The sequence below is a fragment of the Pleurodeles waltl genome, chromosome 7 (assembly GCF_031143425.1).
Source record: "Pleurodeles waltl isolate 20211129_DDA chromosome 7, aPleWal1.hap1.20221129, whole genome shotgun sequence".
Lineage (NCBI taxonomy): Eukaryota > Metazoa > Chordata > Amphibia > Caudata > Salamandridae > Pleurodeles > Pleurodeles waltl.
Genome location: NC_090446.1, coordinates 544,354,346 through 544,373,936, shown reverse-complemented (window position 1 = coordinate 544,373,936; position 19,591 = coordinate 544,354,346). Strand labels below are relative to the sequence as shown.

The following is a 19,591-nucleotide window of genomic DNA, read 5'->3' as shown; positions in this document are numbered from 1 at the left end:
ATGCCTTGCTGCTCGCCCACACTACCACAAAAGAGAGCATTTGGGGTGTAATTTGTGCCTCTGTATTTCCTCTGGAGTTAACTTGGACTCTTTGCAAAATGTACCTCTTTTTCTGTCCATTATATAAAGAGCCAGCTTCCTATACCCACCTAGGGGTCCTGGACAAAGATCTTAAACAAGGCCTTGTGCAGCCACTCTCACGTCCCAGAAAGGCTGCAATGCTTGGGTAGTCACCGGGGTCCCAGACCCTTCCAAGCAGCAATTCAACTCCGGCTGCCCAACAGGTGCCACTCAGACCTCGCACCGTATAGGCCATACAAGCCCCATCCAGGTAACCCATGCTCCAGTCTTGCTGTTAACTGCAACTGCAGTTTGTCAGGGGAACATCCTTTCCTGTTTAGATCACATGTGCACTCGCAATTACATGCACGGGTGGCCGTTGATGACAGAGAAAGCAACTTTATTAAGTTAAGCTGGCAGAGATCACTAACTAAGCTGCCATCTTCGACTCTGATTGTCTGGCGCCTCGTAGATAGTGGACTCTTTACCATGAAAAAGGTTCCAAGTTAGGAGTCCCCTCACTGTCTCAGGCAGTTTGTTCCATGCTCGACGTCTGTAGTGCAGGTGAAAAACTCATGTAAGTACCGTTAGCACACATGTGAGTGTCTTTTATCTGGTTCTGCTCCGTCACAGCCAGGTCAGTATGGACAACTGATGCTCTCAGGAGCATTGCTGAAAGAATTCTGTGGGTCAACTGTGGTGTCTAGTGATATTCTAAAGGCAAGGAATTCCCTCACTTTCTGTTGACCTTATCAAATGTAGTCCATGTGTAAATGAAAAGGATTGGCTTCCACATGATACTTCATTAGAGAGAATCTACTGTACTGTTTCCACCAAACATTTTGGTCACTCCTGAAAATAGATATCTAGATATAATGGTGTTTTGGGTGTACGTACAACCTTAATGTCTCAATTTCTTTCTGATGAACACTCTGCACTTTTTCCACTTTCATCCACTTCGTAATGCCTGTTCCTTTTTTTGGGGCTCTCAAAATTGCTACAGCCACATTATAGCGACATATTGGCAGCCAAAATACTTTTATAACTAAAAGTATATTTAAAGTTGTTTTGAAACTGACTTAATACATTAACATATGATCAGGTGTGTCTACTATGTTCAAACATTGGTGAGGCAGCGAAATGTTTCCTTGTTAAGTGCAGTATACTCTTATTGCAAGAAGGAGGAGGGTTGAATACCCGGGCTGAAATTGTGAAAATAAAAATCTACTGTCTCTGCTACAAGCTAAGTTGTGACTTGAGTCATCACATCCTATAGCGGTAACTGAAAGGGTATCCATGTAAACTACCTTTGACAAACGTATGCTCACTGTTCATAAGAGCACAGAATGAATGAGCAGGTGTTCATCTTTCTAGAATGGTAGATTTCTTTAGTCTCCACAGGAAGAGGAGTAGTTAGCTTAAAAATCCTAAATTGCTTTGTAATGGAGTTGAAATGCACCAGAGTAGGTTCGGTTGTGACTTTACTATATCTATTCGGTTTGAGAAGGCAATGATCATTGACCCAACATAAGTAAAAGGTCATCCAAATCGTACTCCAACCCCAAACTCTTTGGAAGCTCCAGGCATTCATTCTTGTTTCTCTGCTCAACCATCAATCTACATATCCACATTAGACCATCCATGTTGGTAAGGCTGCTAGGCTTATATTGCTTTATGACAGAGGAGCGCACATAGGAATATTTAACTGGAATTCAGAATCAGTTGGAATAAAGCCTTTTCACCAAGTGCCTTTGTTCATTTTAGAAGGGAGGTACCTCATACTTATCCACCTTTTGAGGATTGACACTTTTGAGAATCCCAAGCATGTCCTCTAAACAGAGAACTAGATTTCATTTTCTGCCTTTTTGTGCTGTGTTCACAAAGTATAACTCATCTTTAAATCTGGAACTTAACTCTGGAATGGATTCTCCAGATCATACCAACTCAATAATTCAGCTGCAACCCTCATGGGAGGACTCTCATGCAGATTGTACTGTTCAGGCTGGCAATGACATGTCAGGCCAGCAAAGGTAGTGACCAAAGTATACCAAAAAGTTGTGCATTCTGCGCCTCCATTAGGACTATGAAGACTGACAAAAAGTATTTTGGTCACTATACAGTATACTGTGGTGACTATGATGAAGCATTCTTGTAAGGTATCTTCTCATTGTATCAGTTTTCTTCCTATTGAGTGAAATACGTGGTCTTTCTGTTGTGAGCATACTCATTGTTTGTGCCCACTTTGATATCAGTCATTCTATTGTAACTGGTTTCTTACAAGGTTTTAAGTTGGTGCTAGTCCAGATGTATTGTGAACACCATGTCTGTGCCCGGTTGAAGAGTCTAAGGCCCTGTTGTTCCCAAAAGAAAGCAGAAGACTGTAGCAAGCTGCAGTGTAGAGGAAAGAAGGCGAAAAAGCACGTGATAAAGCAAACACCTGGAAGAACTGGGAAAACTATATTCGTAATGTACTGACAAGTGCAATGTAGATGAATGCAGTAGTTCAAATTCTAACACTGCAACAGAGCATCAATATTACTTTTTTCTTGATGCACCCTTAGTAAGAATGCCAATTCTTACTTGTCCTTAATCATGATTTAAAACACATTTGCTTTTCTACTACACTTTTTACACTGTGCATGGTAAAACAAAACTGTCTTAATTTTGCTAAAATTTCGAATGACTATCCAAAGGAGGATGTAAACCATTGTTGTGTATTTTCTTTTCTTTTATTTATTTTTTTATTTTTTTTTATTTTTGGGAGGGCTGGGGGGCAACAACAGAAATAAGGAAAATAATTTACTTTATCACCTTAAGTGTGTGAAGAAAAGATAAACTTAAATAATCTATGTAGACTTGGAAAGGATAATAATTTTTTCATCTTTCAGCAGTGTATTTCCTGGCTTCCAGACACCCTCTGACTGTACGACAGTGAAGGTGTTCTAGGCATTGTAGGAATTAAAATGTCAAAATGTGTGTAATAGGTGATCTTACAGTAGACCATCCAGGTTGTAATTCCTGTCCTTAGCCAAATTTACACCCTTGTGAATGGCATCATTAGAAGGTTACCTCTTCTAGCAATCTAATGTGGAGGTGACTGGGAAGAAGAAAGATACTTTTACAAGAAAAAACATCCATATTTACCAGATGAAAATTAATGTAAAATGTTGGATTCATTTGATTATACAACAGTTTATAAAATTATCAAAATTGCTTGAGCTGATTCTAGTGAATTCCTCAATCAATGTTAACTGCATCCAAATTAACATCCGACTGGCCTGAGAAGCAGGTAGCCGCTCTGATAGCACTGAAAGCCTTGATTGCATGGTCCAAAGAAACATCCTGTGTTGGAATGGAGTAAAACAGAGATGTGGAAATTATAAATGATGCCCTTCTGTGGTCTATTTCTAAACTATAACAGTGTTCAGGGGTATCAACCTACAACTGTCTCTGCTCCATTAACTCCCTTGCTGACAATTTTGTGACCTTGACTAGTGCACTAGTAATTGGGGTGACTGCGTTTCTGCAACACTCTTTACAAACCTTGCTCCAATCTTTACAGTTTGGAAAGGCTATGTAGACACCCACATGAACATGCCTGAGTTTGAGGTGTCCCCTGGCTTCCAGTGGAGAAAATGGTAGAATTTACATCACTTTGCATTATTCATCTTGGAACAGCACACCTAGCCATATGCAAAATGGGCCCTTCCCACAAGTATGCTCCTCCCACTAATTATCGTTCAGTGAACTTCCGTCTGATCCGCTAGTGGGTCTTCAGTAGCTCCAGGCTCTTAAATGACTTCGCTCTCCTTCTGGAGAGCTAAACCCTCATTAATCTCCTTAAGACAGAACTGTTCAGTCTGCATTAGCTGAAATGACAGAGAGATAAAGGTAGTGAACAAAGATTATCATATAGGTGTGCATGCCTCACCACCATTAGGGCTTTGAATTACTGGAACATCTTTCACTCTTCACCCTACCAATCTGTGGTGGCCTTAAGAGAATGTATGGCACACTACAAAGCCCCTGAATAAATACATAGCTTTTCCGTTACTTGCACTGGTTCAGTCTTCCTTCATGTCTGTCATTTAAAAAACAAAAAAAAACGGCTTGGCATTTTGTTGGCCGTATGTCCTAATTATTAAGGCATAATTATTCAGATAGGGAATATTGCATCGTTTCTTGAAAGGGCCATGCTTTAAAAGCTGTCTCTAGATAAAAGTTCAAATCAAGGGGTGATGTAGCCTTTTGCATGGCAAGTACTATTGTATAGCATTCCCTTCCTCAATAACGAATTCAGCTTTTACAGCTTTAAAGCAGCCCTGATAATCTACTTTTTTCAGACCCCACGTAAGTCCAGAACCAAGAAAGGTGTGAGATTACAAAATGTCATTGTTCATTCAAGAATGTATTCATCTTGAGATCAGATACAGCCCTTCCTTTAAGTTTCCCTGATTTTTATGTTTTATTTCTAGAGCTGGATTTTTCTTCCCATGATTGGATGTTAACAAAAAGCTTTCTTTGTGGTATTTTCCGTTGTAGGGATTGCTTCCTTTTGATAGTGAAGGTGTGCTTTCCCTGTTTATCAAACACTCAGCATTTTTGTCCACTTTGACGTCAGTCACTTTCATTATTGTATGTTTCCTACAGGTTGACCAGGCAACTTTTCTCCAGGATGCACGTTTGTTAAAGTATATGTAGGAAGTTGGCTCTGTATGTGCTATTTCAAAGTAAGGAATAGCATGCACAGAGTCCAAGGGTTCCCCTTAGAGGTAAAATTGTGGTAAAAAGAGATAATACTAATGCTCTATTTTGTGGTAGTGTGGTCGAGCAGTAGGCTTATCCAAGGAGTAGTGTTAAGCACTTGTTGCACATACACATAGACAATAAATGAGGTACACACACTCAGAGACAAATCCAGCCAATAGGTTTTGTTATAGAAAAATATCTTTTCTTAGTTTATTTTAAGAACCACAGGTTCAAATTTAACATGTAATATCTTGTTTGAAAGGTATTGCAGGTAAGTACATTAGGAACTTTGAATTATTTCAATTGCATGTATACTTTTCAAGTTATTCACAAATAGCTATTTTAAAAGTGGACACAGTGCAATTTTCACAGTTCCTGGGGGAGGTAAGTTTTTGTTAGTTTTACCAGGTAAGTAAGACACTTACAGGGTTCAGTTCTTGGTCCAAGGTAGCCCACCGTTGGGGGTTCAGAGCAACCCCAAAGCTACCACACCAGCAGCTCAGGGCCGGTCAGGTGCAGAGTTCAAAGTGGTGCCCAAAACGCATAGGCTTCAATGGAGAGAAGGGGGTGCCCCGGTTCCAGTCTGCCAGCAGGTAAGTACCCGCGTCTTCGGAGGGCAGACCAGGGGGGTTTTGTAGGGCACCGGGGGGGACACAAGCCCACACAGAAATTTCACCCTCAGCGGCGCGGGGGCGGCCGGGTGCAGTGTTAGAACAAGCGTCGGGTTCGCAATGGAAGTCAATGAGAGATCAAGGGATCTCTTCAGCGCTGCAGGCAGGCAAGGGGGGGCTTCCTCGGGGAAACCTCCACTTGGGCAAGGGAGAGGGACTCCTGGGGGTCACTTCTGCAGTGAAAGTCCGGTCCTTCAGGTCCTGGGGGCTGCGGGTGCAGGGTCTTTTCCAGGCGTCGGGACTTAGGTTTCAGAGGGTCGCGGTCAGGGGAAGCCTCGGGATTCCCTCTGCAGGCGGCGCTGTGGGGGCTCAGGGGGGACAGGTTTTGGTACTCACAGTCGTAGAGTAGTCCGGGGGTCCTCCCTGAGGTGTTGGTTCTACACCAGCCGAGTCGGGGTCGCCGGGTGCAGTGTTGCAAGTCTCACGCTTCTTGCGGGGAGATTGCAGAGTTTCTTGTCGTCGAAGCAGGGCAGTCCTCAGAGGATTCAGAGGTCGCTGGTCCCTTTGGAAGGCGTCGCTGGAGCAGAGTTCTTTGGAAGGCAGGAGACAGGCCGGTGAGTTTCTGGAGCCAAGGCAGTTGTGGTCTTCTGGTCTTCCTCTGCAGGGGTTTTCAGCTAGGCAGTCCTTCTTCTTGTAGTTGCAGGAATCTAATTTCTAGGTTCAGGGAGAGCCCTTAAATACTAAATTTAAGGGCGTGTTTAGGTCTGGGGGGTTAGTAGCCAATGGCTACTAGCCCTGAGGGTGGGTACACCCTCTTTGTGCCTCCTCCCAAGGGGAGGGGGTCACATCCCTAATCCTATTGGGGGAATCCTCCATCTGCAAGATGGAGGATTTCTAAAAGTTAGAGTCACCTCAGCTCAGGACACCTTAGGGGCTGTCCTGACTGGCCAGTGACTCCTCCTTGTTGCTTTCTTTGTTCCCTCCAGCCTTGCCGCCAAAAGTGGGGGCCGTGGCCGGAGGGGGCGGGCAACTCCACTAAGCTGGAGTACCCTGCTGGGCTGTGACAAAGGGGTGAGCCTTTGAGGCTCACCGCCAGGTGTTACAGCTCCTGCCTGGGGGAGGTGTTAGCATCTCCACCCAGTGCAGGCTTTGTCACTCTGAGGCCAGTAACAAAGGCACTCTCCTCATGGGGCCAGCAACATGTCTCTAGTGTGGCAGGCTGCTGGAACCAGTCAGCCTACACAGATAGTCGGTTAAGTTTCAGGGGGCATCTCTAAGGTGCCCTCTGTGGTGTATTTTACAATAAAATGTACACTGGCATCAGTGTGCATTTATTGTGCTGAGAAGTTTGATACCAAACTTCCCAGTTTTCAGTGTAGCCATTATGGTGCTGTGGAGTTCGTGTAAAACAGACTCCCAGACCATATACTCTTATGGCTACCCTGCACTTACAATGTCTAAGGTTTTGCTTAGACACTGTAGGGGCACAGTGCTCATGCACTGGTACCCTCACCTATGGTATAGTGCACCCTGCCTTAGGGCTGTAAGGCCTGCTAGAGGGGTGTCTTACCTATACTGCATAGGCAGTGTGAGGCTGGCATGGCACCCTGAGGGGAGTGCCATGTCGACTTACTCATTTTGTTCTCACTAGCACACACAAGCTGGTAAGCAGTGTGTCTGTGCTGAGTGAGGGGTCTCTTAGGGTGGCATAATACATGCTGCAGCCCTTAGAGACCTTCCCTGGCATCAGGGCCCTTGGTACCAGAGGTACCAGTTACAAGGGACTTATCTGGATGCCAGGGTGTGCCAATTGTGGAATCAAAAGTACAGGTTAGGGAAAGAACACTGGTGCTGGGGCCTGGTTAGCAGGCCTCAGCACACTTTCAATTCAAAACATAGCATCAGCAAAGGCAAAAAGTCAGGGGGTAACCATGCCAAGGAGGCATTTCCTTACAGTATACCAATGCCATATTCCGTAATTACCATATGGAATTGTAGAATACATTAAAAAATGCACCTTTGGCCAATCAACAAAATTTGCAAAACGAAGACTCAGAGATCGATACTTAATGAATTAATATTACTTTCAGGCACTGGTGCTAAAGTGGGCAAAATGGCATTAAAAAATACCTTTCCAGATAAGCTCCTTTTGCGTCCCAATTTTGATACTTCTATAAAAGAACAGTGCTGCAAATCGATGTTCCTTGTAACTAATTTCGCATCCTGGCATCTCAAATTAACAATCCTATGCCACCAGCATAAGGTGATTGAGTAGTAGTAAAGGTTAGGTGTTTTTAATGCATGATGCCTCAACATGTCATGAGAAATTGACGCTAAAGTTTTTTGATCTGTAATGCTCCTTGGTGCAGGTGCAAGGAGATAATGCCAGTGAACTGGACTTTGGAGCTGTGCAGCGCGGTGATGCTGAAATGGAGCAGAAGATGAATCGAGCGATCCGTGCATGCGTGGAGCGCCGAAACATGAACCCCATCTGTAGTATCCATGACCAGGGGGCTGGAGGCAATGGTAAGGAACCTTGTTGGGGAATTTGATGAGCAATGAAGGGTTTGGGGAGTGGGCTAGCAAAAGGCAACAATTAAGGAAGTCAGCACTTGAGACCATGGTCATTTGGGTGGGGTTCCTGTATATTCAGCTAGTCCGAGAGGCAGGGAAGGAGATTTGCGAGGCATACTCAGGCTAAGTTGGAGCTTTTGGCATTCACAAGCCTTTATTTTTGTTTTTTCTTCAGGAAATGTGTTAAAGGAATTGATTGAACCTGCAGGAGCTGTGATCTATGCCAGCAAGTTCCAGGTCTGATTGTGTTTCTTCCTTTCTGCCTGTGGATATGGTCACTAATATCTAAGTTCCCTTTGTCAAAAAGGCACTTCACACATTTTGCTCATTTCGCTCCTTGGGTGCTCTTCAGCTCTTGCATCCCCTGTGTGCTTCCCTAGTGAGACAGGCCTGGCTTGACCTCTCTGTCCCTTTTCCATACTCTGACTTTGCTGTGCAGTATTTATTCTGCTCCTGCATTCCTTCTACAGCCTATAATTCCCTCATTGCCTAGCCCTAGCACTGAGGCAAAGTGCCTGTGACGTGACAAGAATTCCTGGCTTAGCCTAATTGGGCCTTTAGTTTTGTGTACCTTGCTGGTCTGATTCTGGCAGTTGGGCCCCTGGTGTATCTCTTCCTTCAAACCATGGCCTCCGCCCCATTCATTTGTCTTTTTGTGTTTCTCATTATTATTTGTCTGTTTTGTTTCAGTGCTTTGTGTCTGATATAGGGTGTATGGTGTGTGAAAGTCCTGTAAAATGGTTTGAGGAGAATGTATTTGATGGGAAAAAGGTTATTATTACCACATAGACCTCTCTAAATTGGAATTTTCTCCTTTGTCTTCTTTCTCACTTAGGGTGGCATGCCACAGAAGGTTAAGTGACATCAGTTGTATTGGAAATACTAGAAATCTGGATGAATTATGCCTCCAGCGGGTTCTGTAGGGATATCAGGAGGTTATATCAAGCTTGTTAAGAGATGCAAAATTGCAAAACCCGCCAAACCTAACAGCATCATTTTATTTATTTATTACATATTTATTTTGACAAACTCCTTAATCCCAACCCTGGCACAGATCCATTGCTTGACAGCTATGTTCGGAGGGGACTGTACCAATAAATGCATTCCATAAATCCACATCTGTTTATTTGATAGTTTGTCATGCAAGGTTTCTCATATTTGAATTATTATTCCCAAACAAATAATTTTGTTTTACATGGAAATATAGGAACACTATTTTGTTAATGCTACCCATTGTAATTTCTTTGAGTAAAATAGATAAGTTAAATGCAATGTTGCACTGAGACAAAAAACAAGTGTACAATTGCAGACTTCTTATTTATTTTTTGGTATTGAGGCATCACTATCAGAGAGGGAGTTGGAAAACTATTACAGCTGTAGATTTGCAACCTCTTCACATTATTCAGGACTATTGTTACATTACTCCTGACACACCAAATGTGAAGTCCTGCAACCCTCGTGCCTCCAGGTCTGAACTTTTCTCCCAAATCTTCATATAGCCCAATCTGACATCCATTGCGGCCTCTGAAGATCCACTCTTACGATCCTGCCCTCATTTTTTTTACATCTAACTTTCTCTCACCAAGACTGCTTTCCTCATTTTACCCTGTGAGATGTTCTTCAGTTGCTGAGCTGCCATTAACTTCCTCTGCAACCACTCTGTTTGCTTAGCTGAGGTGAAAACATCAATGTCAGTCCCGTTTGGATCAGCAGTGCTTCACTTTTCTGCAGTGCCTTTATTGTGTGAGCAGCACTCTTCAAGGGCAACAGTGAGTTCTGCTCCCATTAAAAACACTCTACTCCAGTGGTTCCCAACCTTTTGACTTCTGTGGACCCTCACTTTATATTTACTCGAACCCGGGGCCCCCACTGAATCATTATTGGAATCCAGGCCCCCCCCACTGAGTCATTACTGAAAGCTGGGGACCTAATCTGTTAATATTATTTACTTTTCTAAGCAGTCGTGGACCCCCTGAAGAAGCTTGACAGACCCCCAGGGGTCCCTGGACCACAGTTTGGGAACCAGTGCTCTACTCTATATTTTCTACCTGAGCCTTTGCGCGCCCCTCCCCCCACTTCATTAGTATTCTTTGAAAATGTAAGATGGGTATTGCTTTGGTTATGCCATCCTCCATCTGGGGTACCAGAAGATACTCACACGAGTCTTGACTTCAACCAAGCATCAGCCTCTCAGAAAGCCTGCCACCCTCTCTCACCAACAGCTTTAGGGCATTGCTAACCTATGTTGTTCAGCAGGCACTACCTAGAATTGAGTGGTAAAGAGCTTCAATCCATCACAAAGAGACATCCACTGAGCAAAGTTACAAATCAGCAGAACAAGCTGTCTTCCAAGTGCTTGCTGAAGTGCTTGCTGTCAAAGTGAACATACACCTGTGTGCTTCAGCCGTCAGTGGATCATCCCTGCAGACAGACTAGAATCAATGTCAAAATAAACAAAAGGTGGAATTTGCGGGTGCCTCCTGTCTCTGGTCACCTTTTTTTAGTAACTTTTGCACCTTGTGAGAAAACAAATTATTTTACTAAACTCTGCAAATTAGCAAATGGTGGAATAGATGGCTAATGCAGTTAATCCATAATTAAGCAGAAAACCCTCCAGCTGGATATCCACATACTTTCAGTGGCCCTATCCAGAGGTATAAATAAGTTCCACACTGAAGATGAACAGTGACCAGTCTGTTCAATCCTTCTCTTGGATTGGGGTGGAGAATCCAAGGAAGAGCTAGATAGGGGGCAGGGAGCTTTATTGCTTGTTTGTGTAAAGTGTTAACTTAAATAAAACAATAATAATATAAATCTGGTACTGATTCATCCTTGTGTACCACAGTAGGCAACTCAGTAGATTGAAGCTTCTATGACTGGCTTTTCATTACATAAGAAAAATAAAATGTGTCCCACAGAAAGTACTTATGCCCTAATACCCACCACTCAAACATGGGCCACACACCTGAAGTGTTATTGGTACTCCTTCAAAGATCTGGTGATGAAGTCAATGGTGACCATGGCATATGGTCACTAGTGTCGAATTAGGACAGAGTTTGAAGTCACTGGAGTGATAACTTGTTTAGGACCCAACTGTTTGGGCTTCTTTCAGTGAGATCAAAGTGATTGTGGATCAGTACCCACTAAGGTGCCCTGTGAACATCGAACACATTAGAGGCTTATATCTCTGGTCTTCTGGTTGCAGTCTTGTTTTTCCAATGGTCGAGTGCCCAAGGGTGCATGGGGTACCCACTACAATCAGTGGCTTCACCTTTTCCTCCAGAGTCTGGGCTTTAGCATTGGGGTTTCACCACAGCTTTACAAAACTGGAACCATAATGTTTAGAAGGATAATTTAAATGGTTCTCAAATCAGAATGACTACTGGCAGCCGAAGGAGCCAGACTTCATTCCTGAGGTGTGACGTTGGACTGCATTATGGTACTCTGATTGGTATGGGTGGATACAGGCACTGTTAGAGTATGTGGTCAGTTTGGGAAGCAACAGTATTACCCTTTTGAGATGACAATGTACCTCCATGACCCAGATCATGCTCTTCTGTTCTTTTTTCATCTTGGCTAGCCAGGCTGAAAACATCTTGTGGCTGGTGAGCGACCAGTGTTTCTGAATCCATATTTCATTTTGTCCACTTTTCCTAGGCACTCGTGCTAGGAATTGTAGGACAATCCAATTTGCGCAGCTCAAGGAGATTTGTGTAATGAGAGGTTTTGTAGTTGGCATAGCCCTTGGCAGCAACATTGGCAAGGGGAAATGGCAGAGGGTCACTTAGGCAGGGGCTGCAGTGCATGAAATCACTAGTCTTTCTAATGGTGAGCCGCCATCTTATGCAGCGTTAACATTGCATCTATAACAACCCCCTCTTTCTCAGCACATAATCTGTGTACCAGATGCCCTTCATCCCCCAGCTGCACATACATTCACCCTTCGTACATGTCCCACACATAATGAAGGTAAGGAACACCAGTTATGGGGACTGAACAGATGTTTAACCAGAGAGAGTCATTAGCCAATAGGTGAACAGGCCTGTGCCCTGAGCAATAGATTAACTACTGCCACTGTAGCATAGGCCTGGATTGTGACACAGTAGCCTTGCTCACTCCTCAAGGGTGGACATACTTTGGGTGTAGTTGCATTTTTGTATTTGGTGGGTTGTCATCTATGTCAAGGATTATATTTGGTGTGCAAAATAGGAGGTTGAAAGGATAACAAAATGTCCTTATTCTCCACCAGTCTCATTCTGCACATAGCAAAGTTGATTTATGGACATTACGATTAAATGTTCAATGTGTTTTGTGTTCCAGGTATTTCAAATAAAGCAGGTTTTCTGCCTTTGGATGTGTTATGAAGCATAAGTAGTGTTTTTTATGTCCAATCCTTATAATGTACAACATTGTATTCCCAGTAACATAAATCAGCAAATTAATTCAAAAAGGCTGGTACAAATGGCAGACATAGCATAACTGTTAGTTGTTGCATGTTTTGAGCACTTTTCTGGGCAACACTTCAGTGCCTTTCTATTGAATACATACTTCTTAAATCTTTAAATGTCTTTCATTTCTCCCCTTCAGGCTACACCTATTTATTTACTTGCATCTTTTTCTCTGGTGCAACAATTGCACTGCCATTCACATCTCTGAATTTCTCCTGTGTTTCGTCATCCCTTTAGCAATGTGGTCTCTAGATATGCAGCAATAGTTCGGTTCCATTTTTTATTTGTCTTCTTGTCTTTGTCTCTTGACTGTGTTTATGTGCCTTATTATGTATTGCCACGCTGTGTATAGTTAGCTGGATCACATATACAGTCTTTTCTCCCCTGTAGCTGGGTGATCCAACCTTGAGTGTGCTTGAGATCTGGGGTGCGGAATACCAGGAGTCCAACGCTCTTCTCATGCGCCCTCATAATGCAGACTTTCTGAAGAAAGTATGCCAGCGTGAAAAATGTCCTGTCGATTTTGTGGGAGAAATCACTGGTGATGGCCGAGTAAGTGACATGCATAATTGTCATCCTCCCTAATCTCTTTCCAGTGGTGGGAAGTGATGCAAGGCTACACCATTTCTTGGAGAAACTCTGTAATGGGTATCTGAAGAGATGCAAGAAGCATTGGGTAAACATATTCTTTACCAAACCACCCTCTACTGACAAGAGGGGAGGAAGCACACTGCCTCTCCTAACAGCAATGTCCACCCCTTTGCATCCTGGTAAATGCAGTACGTGTACTTCAAAGCAGCTGTAGTTTTTCACCAACGCTGGTGCAGGTAGTGCTGTGTTCTATAGACACATGTTTCTGGGTTTAGCCCTTCATCAGTAGAGAGCAGAAGTAGCAGAGAAAAGTCATCTGGGGTTGCTGGTATGCTGCCCAGGCAGTGTGCTCCCAACCCCCTCCTGTTTAAAAGGCTCCTTGAGCCAGCAAGCTGACGAGCTTTGGAGATGCACCTGTGTGCCTGTGAGTGGTACTGTGACCTGAGAGGAATTTGGCAGCATTTCCAGCAACCCCAGATACATTTTCTTTGCTCTGTACTACTTCTGTTCTCCACTGATGAAGGGATAACCCCAGAAACACATGTCTAGAGATATACAGCAATGTCTGCACCAACTTGATGAAAACCTACAGATTATTTTGAAGTAAGCGCTAATTGTGAACTGCATTTACCAGTATCCAAAGGGGCAAACTGTGCTGGGATGTGAGGCACTGTGCTCCAAACCCCTCCTCCATCCTCTACTGACCATACTTGCTTTCTTTATTTCAGATTGTGTTGATGGACAGACATGTCCAGAATACTGTACTTGATGCAGAAGATCGACAAGCCAAGCCTGTGGACCTGCAACTAGAGTGGGTTTTGGGCAAGATGCCCCAAAAGGTAAGAACTTTCAAGTTATGGTAGTCGAAATGCTTCAATTCTGTTAGTAAACCTTCAAAGTTCTGCTACTGTGGTCCAATGTTTTATCTTGGAAGGCCGCATCTCTCCTGCTGATGCAGTATTCCACTGCAGGGCCTCTCAAAGAACTTTCTTCAGAAGGCTGTTTATTTTGTGATTTGCCATGCATGGTCCTCCACCTCAGCAGCTACTCCTGGCTCCTGTGTTGGATGCTGTCCTTTTAGATATTCTGTTGTAATAAGCTGTCATAAACAGCACTGTGTATGGTCACTTGTTTTAAAAGAGCAGTTACAGTGCATTTGAGCCTGTGACTTGTTTTAAGGAGATTGTAGGAGATTTTTAGGCACGTGAAATAAAGTGACCTTCCAAAGTACAAACACTGAACACAATGAATTGGTTCCCTTGGTGACCAGCCTAGTACTGCTCTCTAGAAACTAATTAGGGGTTGGTGAAGCCAGCTGTTGAGACCTTCTAGGACTCGCTGGAACATGATGAAGTGCCAGAAAGGCAGAAACAAGCATATGTGGTACACTACTGGGATCTGAAAGAATTAGAGAGCAACCATGGGAATGACCCCCTCCAGAGCTTGTCATCAGTAGCTTCTGAATAGTCTCCAAAACATAGACACTTAGTAAAAGGAGGTGCCTTTGAGGACAGCACTGGTCCTAGTATTTAATCTATTAATTAATGGCCTAAAGTACAAACATTTGTCTTTAAGTTAGAAATTGTTTAACTGCACCAGAAGGCAGACAACTGCAAATATCATGAATACTAGAAAGTAGGGCCTCCTATGAATTTCAATGAAATATAGAGAAATCATTCATGGTGGCCGTAGGATAGTAAAATGTAAGAGGAGGCCTTTCCACAAATCAGTCAGAAATCCCTGCATGCCCTAATTCATAAAGGGCTCAGGCATGTATTCTGTGAATTTGACTTTTGTAGACTTCACAAAGTAGGTCATGTAGGTTTAAATGTTCACACGTGGGGTTTTTCAACAGTCTGTTTAGTGTTGGGCCATCTTTGGATCTTAATGTTCCAGGAGAAAAAAACGTGATAATTCTGGTCTTCACCTTGTAAATATCCCCGGGCGCCTGAAAAGATCTGGATAATTTTAGAGGAGTTCTCCAGTGCACCGCTAGGTCGCATTGTGAAGCTCGTCCTTATGTATACTTAATACACTTAGGATTAGTACTTGTAGATTTATAATATGCAAAACAGTCTCTTTTCATTGGTTGGTAGAGTGGTAGCCAGTTTCTAAAATAGTCTACTCTTTCAGTTAGATACCTGAAGTAAGTTCAGATGTTCTTTCACTTTCACTGAGGAGCTTATGTTATGCTGTGCAAAACCAGATCATTGTAGCCTTTCAGTGTATGACAGTTTCCTCTACAAGATGTTCCTCTATTACTGAAGAGTCTGCCATTTCTGTGCGACCCAGTGAGGATAACAATGTCTGCAGACTGGACCACTGAACAGGGAGTGGTTGATTCACCATAAAATTTCCACCAAAGTCTCTAAAAAGCCTGCGGCCGAGCTCTTGACTCTTGCCATCCGTAGAACAATTTCCCTCCTTTACAGCCCTGCAAAAATCATTGAATCATACATTAATACACTGATATGCTCTCATCATGAGGCTATACTGTCTGGATTCACATTAATCCAGTTTTCCCCCACAGCTTCAGCAAGGAGTCCATACTTACAGTTCTACCTGAACTTTCTATTTGACTAGACTTGGGCAATACTGCCATCCTAATGCAGATTTTCCAAATCCCTGGTTGGATAAAAATTATGATTTTATGTAAGACGCTTTGTTCTCACCTTTATCAAAAATCTCTGAATCATTTAGTATGGTTGAAAAGCGTAAAGTGGTTTCTGCATCGTAGGTTCCTCACTGATGGTCGTAAACGCCAAATAATCCCATGTAACTGCAGGGATCCTAGAATACTTTTTCTTCAAATCTTGAAAAAAATGTCAGTTGGAGGTAACACCTCAATCTCCATAGATTAAGTTTACCTGCAGTAAAGAATGACAAGCCTGCTTTTTGCTGAAATGTTCTGTGCTATGAAGGGTATCTCCTCAATGTAGTGAGTCCACAGTGAAGCATCTGACAATAAGACAACCCTGAGCTGTATATAAATACTTCCATTGAGCACCTGCAGAAAAAGAAAATGCAGTAAAAAAGAGCCTGTCAGGTCACGTTCAGCAAGTGCAAGAAAAAATGCACTGTTACTTTTAAGGTGCCAACAGCTTCCCTTTCCAGCATGCAGTGTGCTGGCACTCCACCTCACAGCCTCAATTTGTTTTGAATGGCAGTAAAGAGGTGTACAAAGGAAAACATACATAGCAAATGTATTGACAACCAGGGAGGAGGGAGGGTTGTTTGACTTCAGTGTGCATACCCACGATGCAGAACTAGAAATACAAGTAAGTTTTCCTTCTGCATCATAAGATCCTCACTGATAGCCATAAACACAGAATTGAATAGCAAGCATATCTCTAACTCGCAGATGCCAATACCAAGCTATATGAACATTAAAATGTTTTAGGCTGCAGACCAAACAGGCATGAGACAACTAATAAGTATTCTGATTAAATAGATGTTTTAAAGTTGCCTGGCCTAACCAAGAATCAGCTCGTCAACCAGATGTTTAGCGAACGTATGAACCAATTTCCATGTAGCTGCTTTACAAATTTCTGTAATAGGGGCATTTTTAACCAGGTGACAGATGTAGCCTTACTGCGTGTAGAATGGACTCCAGGTTTACCTGATAAGTGTTTGTGAACTACCAGATAGCAACAAGTAATGCAGGAAACTATTTGCCTAGCTTTAGTTTGTATGATGACATACCTGTTCTTAATGTTCATAGTTTTAAGAAAAACTGATTTGTTTTGTGGATTAATTTTATTCTATCCAAATAGAACCAAACAACTCTCCAAACATATAAAGACTGAATAGTTCTCTCTGCTGGAAAAAAGGATTATTGAAAAATATTGGCAGTGAAATTGTTTGATTAAAGTGAAAATCCGACACAGCTTTTGGCAAAAAAGAAGAATGTATGCCTAATACTACTCTATTCCTGTGAAAGATAGTAAATGGTTCTACAGCAGATAGAACTTGCAGCTCGCTAACACTTCTCTCTGAAGTAATAGCACTAAAAAGGCTCCCTTCCAACTGAGATGCTGCATTGAGACCTTATGTAAGGGCTCTGACGAAGGAGCAATTAATTTAGAAAGAACTAAATTCAATTCCAAAGAATGAGCTGGCTGTCTGGTAGGGGAGAATGTCTTGTTTAGTCCTTCTAGAAAGTCTTTAACCACTGGTGAAGTAAAAAAGTATCTTTAATTTGGCCCTTTCCTATATCCCATTATGGCACCTAAATGTAATTTTATAGAGCTGAATTTAAATTTTGAATGAGCCAAATTAAGTAAATATGGCACGATAACATCATCTTGGCATTTAAGAGGATAATTGTTTTGAAGGCATCAGATTAAAAATGTTTTCCATTTAAAGGCATAGTATGTTCTTGTGCTTGGTCGTTTTGCCTCCTCAAGAATACACAGTCTGGAAGAAGATTTAAGTGTCCATATTGAATGATTTCAGGAGCTATGACCCCAAATTCAAGGATTGTATGTTGAGATGAAAAATCTTCCTTTGTATTCCCGACAGAAGGTTGAGTTTGCACAACAACCTTTTGTGGGGCCTGAGCGAGAGGTGAGGTATCTCTGGGCTACCACTGTCTGGGCCATTCTCACTTTACCTGATCCTTTACCAACTTTTGACTGCAAAGGATCCTCCAATTTAGGTAGTTAATGTCCATTTCATTTTCTGACTACAACCATTTGCCCCCTATTGTTACTGGTCCTCATCTTGCATCCCAGTCCTTTAGGTTGGCCTTTGACTCTGTGATCACCTCTGGGACGTTACAGAAAATTGCTTGACTGCTCATACCTCCTTATTGGTCAACCACCATTCCATCACCTTTACCACTTTCTGACTTAAAATCAGTCCCTGAGAGTACCTCTTTGCCATTATCAAATGGTGAGCCTTTAAGCTCTGCAGGGGAGCTGGAAAATCACCTGTATGTAGGTCGGCCACAGGCCCAGAGGTCTCACTAACTGAAGCAACAAAACTGACTCAGCTTCCTTTATTTGCTTGATTTCCCTGGGAATCGTCGTCACCTTTTTAATTGGCAACATCAATACAGAATCAAAGGTCTTTATCTGAAAAACCCAAAACATGATCTCCTAACGTGGCACTAAACTTGTTCCTTTTCATAACAAAACCTAACTCCTCTACGATACAAACCTCCAAATCTGTATGTTCTGTTGATAAGTGCCAGGTATGTGCCAAACTAAAAATAATATCAAGGTACAAAATTAAACAGAAACTTCTTGTTATCAACTATGCTATTAATAGCCTCATCACCTGAGCAAAACACCACAAAGTTGATTTTAAATAGAACGGAATCTACAATGCTTTCCTTGCCATTGAAACCTTATGTTCGATGGCATCTGTCGCTGTAGATACGCATGTTTTGCAATAGCTCGCCATCTGGTGTTGGGCCGGAGTGTTACAAGTTGTTTTTCTTCGAAGAAGTCTTTCGAGTCACGGGACCGAGTGACTCCTCCTTTTGTCTCCATTGCGCATGGGCGTCGACTCCATCTTCGATTGTTTTTTTTCCGCCATCGGGTTCGGACGTGTTCCTGTCGCTCCGAGTTTCGGAACGGAAAAATAGCTAATTTCAGAAGATTTTCGTCGGTATTGTTGCGTTCGGGGTCGGCGTAGTTAGATTCAACACCGCGTCTAAGATCGAAGAGCTCCGGTGCCCTTCGGGGTAATTTTTTCGATCCCCCGTCGGGGCCTGGTCGGCCCGACCGCGTGCAGAAGAACGCCGATGGAACGGACCCCGTTCCGTTTCTGTCCCAAATGCCACAATAAATACCCCTATACAGACCAACACTTGGTCTGCAACCTGTGCCTGTCACCTGAGCACAGCGAAGACACCTGCGAGGCCTGTCGTGCGTTCCGGTCCCGAAAAACTCTCCGAGACCGTCAAGCCAGAAGACTTCAGATGGCGTCCGCGCCGACAGCCCACCGGGAGTTCGAGGAACAAGAAGAGGAGGGAACCTTTTCGATCCAAGAATCGGACTCCGAAGGATTCGACGATACACAAACCGTGAGTAGGACGTTGAAAACCACTCAAAAGAAGATTTACAAGGCCCAGGGGACGCCACTGCCACCAGGCCATGGCTCGACCCATAAATTCGGTGACCGACCGTCGGCACCGAAAAAGGCCCAAACAGTGCCGAGATCGTCCGACTCCGGTCGAGACACCGGCACGCAGCCTTCTCGGGACCGAGAAAGTGCTGGAGACAAGCATCGACACCGAGATACCGGTGTAGACACGGCTCGACGCCGAGACAGCGGCACCGAAGAAGATCGACGCCGAGAGGTTTCGACCCCGAAAAAGAAAAAAGTCACCTCGGAGCCGAAAAAAGATGCAGACAGGGTTTCGGTGCCGAAACAAACGGCAACCGACCCAGTTTCAGGCTCTTATACAGAAGAGCACTCGCTAACCTCCCAAATGCAAAAGCATAGGTTTGAGGAAGAACTACACTCAACGGATGTAGACCATACGCAAAAGCGTATTTTCATACAGCAGGGGACAGGAAAAATAAGCACCCTTCCCCCTATTAGAAGAAA

The 19,591-nt window shown here is 43.3% G+C and overlaps 1 protein-coding gene across 2 annotated transcripts in view; it reads left to right on the top strand.

Moving 5' to 3' along the window:
- PFAS (phosphoribosylformylglycinamidine synthase) overlaps window positions 1–19,591 on the top strand; it is a 546,904-nt gene that overhangs the window by 203,860 nt on the left and 323,453 nt on the right. For both annotated transcript variants that reach the window (XM_069244293.1, XM_069244295.1), the window contains 4 exons: window positions 7,790–7,946; window positions 8,170–8,231; window positions 12,833–12,994; window positions 13,762–13,872. In XM_069244293.1, the coding sequence (XP_069100394.1) occupies window positions 7,790–7,946; window positions 8,170–8,231; window positions 12,833–12,994; window positions 13,762–13,872 (492 nt within the window). The remainder of the gene's footprint in view (window positions 1–7,789; window positions 7,947–8,169; window positions 8,232–12,832; window positions 12,995–13,761; window positions 13,873–19,591) is intronic.